This window comes from Bidens hawaiensis, unplaced genomic scaffold, assembly GCF_021521415.1.
Source record: "Bidens hawaiensis isolate Kalapana, Puna unplaced genomic scaffold, B.hawaiensis_p1.1 tig00032042_1, whole genome shotgun sequence".
NCBI lineage: Eukaryota > Viridiplantae > Streptophyta > Magnoliopsida > Asterales > Asteraceae > Bidens > Bidens hawaiensis.
Genome location: NW_027505232.1, coordinates 217,434 through 223,644, shown reverse-complemented (window position 1 = coordinate 223,644; position 6,211 = coordinate 217,434). Strand labels below are relative to the sequence as shown.

Here is a 6,211-nt window from a genome sequence, read left to right as displayed (position 1 = left end):
TGTTCGTGAACTGTTTATAAACACATTATTTCCTTAACAAATGAGCATGAACAATGCCTTGTTTATGATCGTTTGGTTAAAATTAGTTGATTTATGTACCCTCTAAAGTGGGTATCAAGTAGTTTTATTTTGGTCCCAAAAGGACAATGGAGGTTCTCCTTTCAGCCAAATGGCGGAACTTCAAGACATGGTATTGTCCCAAATGGCGTTTAATTAGCTATTAAAAAAATAGTTTTGCTTAATTTGTCTTTTAAAATAGAAAGAAGGTAATATCACTTGGTGGCAAGTTTTCAAAAACTTTAAGTTTTAATGGTACTAGCATATCTTGAAAATGACAGGGCCACCCGTTTCCACAAGAAATACAGCCAAATCTTTGTTCCAAATATTTATATTAGTGGTCCAATTATAGTTAATATATATAACATGTTGGCGTATAAGAGCATTCTCATCTCACCCTCTATCTTCAAACCAAAAACTACATTAAAATTCACTTTATTTTCTCTCTCCATTTCAATTAAATAATACTTTTTATACCTTTTATCATTACCTTTTCTCTTTCCTTCACTCACAACCACTTCCAAAATATATTAAAAAATTATAGGGGATGAACAGTAACTTTTCAGATATATAGAAAAATCACTACTTTTTCTAAAATATAAAAACTCTTCACTCACAACATCCTAAATCACTATCTAAATTATAAAAACACCACTCATATAATATAAGGGGTTGGATGAGAATGTTCTAAAGGATAGTAACATCAATATGAGTTTGGAGTCAAGTTGGCGGGACCACTAGCCAAAAAGTTGTTTTTAATTTTTATTTGGGAAAAATATTGATTTTACAAGACATTGGATGACCGGTGTTGTAGCATCAAAGCGGCTAACATCGAGCTTTTCACGAAATAGCGATGGTGTATAAGACTGAAGGATGTTGCTCTGTAGACCTTACTTTACAACATCCTATAGTCCTACACTATCCTATACAATGTAATTATTGATGAAATCAGATTGATATGATGATTAATAACAAGGATGAATAGAATCACCTTGAATATTATTGATAGCAAGATTGCATAACTTATGAGATCAGTGATTACAAAATAAATAGATAAAGACTCAAACGGCTAATACCCTAAAACTAGGATTCAACAAGAAGACCTAGTAATCAGGGTTACTTATTCAACCCACAACTTAAACATAACAGAAAATAAAAAAACACATGACTAAATTCAGCAGATCTCACGTGAGGAATGCATGCATGGGTTACATAGGTCATATTTCATTACCCTCCCTTGACCTATGCTCCTTAACTCCAAGCCAGTCTCTGTAGTACACAAATTTTTTACGAGTAACAGCTTTGGTCAACACATCAGCAAGCTGTTCATTTGTTTTACAATACTCTAGCTTCACAACTTCTTCATTCACATTTTCTCTCACAAAGTGATGTTTCAACTCAATATTCTTGGAACGACTATGCATAACAGGATTCTTACTCAAACTGATAGCAGATTTATTGTCATAGTACATCATAGTGGCTTCTTTTTTATCAAACCCAAGATCCTTCAATATTCTTCTGAGCCAAATGGCTTGACATGTAGCAGTGGTTACAACAATGCATTCCGCCTCTGTACTTGAAAAGGCAACCGTTGATTGTTTCTTTGATGACCAGGTCACAGCACCACTACCCAAGGAGAAAATATTTGCTGACACACTTTTTCTATCATAAGGACATGAAGCCCAATCACTATCCGTGTATCCAACAAGCTCAATCTCGTCACCTCTTTCATACCACATACCAAAAGATAAGGTGCGAGTAATATACCTCGTAATTCTTCTTGCAGCCCCAAGATGAAGCCTAGAGGGTGATTGCATAAAACGAGCCACCATTCCCACTGCATAGGCCAAATCTGCCTAGTATGCGTCAAATAAATTAAATCGCCTACCATGTTTCTGTACTTTGCAGCATTGACTTTGTCTGTACCATCATCAGCACTTAATTTCTCACTTGTATTCATAGGTGTTTCTTCAACATTACAATTCTTCATCCCAAACCTGTCAAGAAGAGTTTTGGCATACTTTTCTTGACTTAGAAACACACCATTTTCATATTGACTCACCTCCAAACCTAGGAAGTATTTTGACAGCCCTAAATCCATCATTTCAAATACATTTTTCATGCCCTGTTTGAATTCATCAATAAGATCAGTGCAGGGACTTGTGCATATTATATCATCAACATACAAGCATACATAGATAGGCTTGTGATCATTGCCAGATTTCACATTGAGGGTAGGTTCATTTATGCTTCTATCATACCCATTTTTGAGAAAATACCCATCAATCTTGGCATACCATGCTCTAGGGGCTTGTTTTAGCCCATAGAGTGCCTTCTTCAACTTGTATACATAGCCTTCTTTTCCAGAAACAATAAACCCTTCAGGTTGTTCAACATAGATTTCTTCGGTTAACTCACCATTTAAGAAGGCAGACTTCACGTCTAGTTGATGCATTTTCCACCCCATTTGAGCTGCAATACTTACCACGACTCGAATGGTTTCAAATCGAGCCACAGGAGCAAACGTCTCTTGATAGTCAATACCCTGCATTTGTGAGTACCCTTTTGCAAACTAACCGCGCCTTATAACGAATAATACTTCATCAGCACCCAACTTTGTCTTGTACAACCATTTCAAGCCCACTAAATTTTTACCAGGTGGCATTTTTACACGCTCCCAAGTTTTGTTTCTTTGAATGGCATCCAATTCTTCTAACATGGTATCAACCCATTCTTGCTTCACAACAGCTTTTTCATATAGTAGTGGATCTGTAACATTCAAGGCATACTGACACTTATAAAATTCTTCATCAACATTAACCTCCCTTGCTAGATCATAGATGTCTTGAAGCCCCTTGGTTCTAGGAGGATCAGAGGGAGAATAGGTATTCTCTTGTTGAGATGAAGGTATGGACTGTGATTCTAAAGTTTGGCTTTGAGTGTTGCTTGATTCGAAATAGGTAAAGTGAGGTGGAGTGAGAGAGTGTGACTGGTTAGAGGAATTGGCGATTGGTGTTTGGGAAGATTGGTTATTGGGAGTAGGTGATTGAGGTGAAAATTGTTGAGATGAAGGTGTTGAAGGTGAAGACTGATGATCTTGGTTTGGTGAGGGGCAATCATGTTCAATAATAGGAAAATGATCAGTAAGGTTTAGTTCAAAGGAGAGTGGCTCCCCTTTCTTCCAATGCCATCTTTTTGACTCAAAGAACTTGACATCCCATTCTGATTATAAACTGTTGAATGATAGCATTATATAACCTATAACACATGCTTTGTGTAGAGTACCCAATAAAGATACACTTTTCAGATTTATCATCTAGCTTCCTTCTAAACTGAGTAGGAACCAAAGCATATGCCACACAACCAAAGACTTTGAGATGATTAACAGTGGGCTTCCGAGTAGGCCAAGCCTCGAGGGGAGTTTGATTACGAACAGCCTTGGTTATGGTGATATTTATTAAGTAAATAGCTGTAGCAACTCCTTCGGCCCAAAAGTAATTAGGAACACACATACTTTTGAGCATACTCTTTGTCATCCCCATAACAATTCAGTTATTTCTTTCTACAACACCATTATGCTCAGGAGTATACGGTACGGTTAGTTCTCGTTTAATACCATGTGTTTCACAGAACTTATTAAATTCTGTGGAGGTATATTCCCCACCTCTATCGGATCTTAGAACTTTGATGGAGATGTCACAATCTTTTTCAACCATTTCCTTGAACATTTTGAACTTTGAAAACACTTCTGACTTGTTGGTAAAGTATACCCAGCACATCCTGGTATAATCATCAATGAACAGAACATAGTACCTGTTGCTAGCAAGGCTAGCAGCTTGCATTGGTCCACAAACATTCGAATGGACCAATTCAAGCTTCTTGGTAGCTCTCCAATACTTGAAAGGAAACAATTCCTTGGCCTTTTTACCAACTACACACCCTTGACATTTATCTGCCTTGTGAATTTTAGGTAGACCATACACCATTTTTTTATCATGCAATATTTTCAGACTTTCAAAATGAAAATGCCCATACCTCATGTGCCAAAGTTTTGAGGTTGCATCAATGGATGTACATGTGCTTGGATAGGTTCCAATCTTGGAGGCATCCAAGAGAAACATGTTATTAGTTAGCACAGATACACTCATCAATACTTTATGAGAGGGTTTATGTGTAATGACACATTTGCCCTCATCAAATAATAAAGCATACCCTTTTTGCATTAATTGGCCAACACTTAACAGATTATAAGCCAGTTGTGGTGCAAAATAAACATGATCAAGAAGTCTAGTGTTATGATGGTTGGGTAAAAGTTAGTTAATTTTATATATTAATTTGTTAATTTTAGTTAAATAAATGAATGAACATTGGTACTTCAAGCGTTGTTATGTGTTTTCAGGACATTGGAAGTTAAGGAGCTTAAACTAGCTAATTTAGAGCCATCCAGATGAAGATTAAGCAAGCCTCGAGATGATGGAAGCATGGAGAAACATGTATTGAGGGTTAAGAAGGATTCGGGAAAGGGTTGGATGAGAAACTTGAAGCCAAAGTGAAAACTGAACAAGATGGGTTACCAGGAAAGTGTCTTTTAGTAAAACGTGCATATCTCGGCCTAGAAAATGAGTTACGGGACCCATAATATATGAATTTCATGTTTCTCAATGAGACAAATCTGAATTTGAAGTCAGTTGCATCTTCGCAATACGCGAAGATGCTGGACATGCATCTTCACGATATGCGAAGATGCTTAAAGTCAGCAAAAGTTAGGGTTTTCACTATATAAACGATTTTTTGACCCTATTTCGAATAGCACGACTTACAGAGGCAGAAGAGGTGTTCTAGGGAGACTTTCATCCATCTCGAGGCTTCCGGTTTGTCCTACGATCGTATGTTTATCAAGATAAGTGCTTTAACGATTATGTCAATGTCCGGCTAATTGTGCGTGTTCGTTCTAGGCTAAGGTTTTGTGTGAAATACTGTTATGATCAGATTCTTATGCTTAATGGATATAGCTTGATTGATTTTATATGAATTTGTCTTGCTTAACTAGTTATTTGGTTGATTAACGTTTGTGTTTGCGATTATTGATTTGTGTAACGTTTGTTTGGTTGTTCATCAACATTTAGGGTTAGGCTCTTGTGTCCTTGAACTATAATCATCAAACCTTATCATTGAGTTAATTATCTTAGATATAGAATTGGTAATTGTGGAGTCCGGGTTCATTTGTGTCAACAATTCGGTTAGGGTATCGTTTGTCATTATAAATCAAACCATAGGACTAGCACTTATTATAAAACCAAAGACTAAAGAATCTGTGATTGACGTATGGAACACATAACCCGAACCTAGAATGAATGCTTTTTAATTAATATTGTTTACAAATCTTTTTTTAAGTAATAATTAGTTTTAACTAAATCTTTTTATAAAACCGCTTGACATCATCTGTCCGTTTAGATTAAATAATTAGTTATAAATTAAATAAACTTGCACTTTTCTTGAGTTCCTGTGGAGACGACCTTACTTACCAGTACTTATTATAGGTATTTAAGTCTTAAAATTAATTGTTTGAGTAGACCACGACAGCCTACATCAAAATGGAGCCGTTGCCGGGGACTCAACGCGCTTAGTGCTAGTTTAGTTTAGTTTAGTTTAAATTAGCATAATTTATTTTAATTTAGTTTAATTTTATTTTAATTTCTTTTCTTCGTGTCGTTGATTTTACGCGGGGTGTGCTTGTTTGGTGTGTGCAGTTAATCTCTTAGGTTGATTCATACGAGATTTGCTCGAGACAAGGAGGTGTTGCAGTTTGATCCCGAGATTGAGAAAGCCGCGAGGAGAAACCGAGCAAAACAGAAAAGGGATGAGACTTCGAGGCCGAAAGAAGAAGACATGAATCATCAGGAAGAAAACCCATACCCAATACCACCGATGTTTCAACCCGACAATCTTAATCCACCGCACAATCGAGAACAACCCATTCCACAAAATATTCCACAAAACCCACCACTCAATAACCTACCACCATTCAACCTACCCATCCACCAAAACCGAAACCCGATAGCTCAAAGAAGATATCAATTAAGAGATGATCGTTCCATAAGGTCTGAGCCACCACATAATCGAGTCGAGTTCGATTATGATCGGCGAAGAGGAT

At 36.7% G+C, this 6,211-nt stretch overlaps 1 protein-coding gene across 1 annotated transcript; it reads right to left on the bottom strand.

The window, feature by feature from the left end:
• Positions 1-2,629: 2,629 nt before the first annotated feature.
• Positions 2,630-4,043, bottom strand: LOC143611704 (uncharacterized). Its single transcript, XM_077085873.1, has 2 exons — positions 3,674-4,043; positions 2,630-3,279 (listed from the first exon to the last, which is right to left on the bottom strand). The coding sequence occupies exons 1-2, from the start codon at positions 4,041-4,043 to the stop codon at positions 2,630-2,632; spliced, it is 1,020 nt and encodes a 339-aa protein (XP_076941988.1).
• Positions 4,044-6,211: the final 2,168 nt, after the last annotated feature.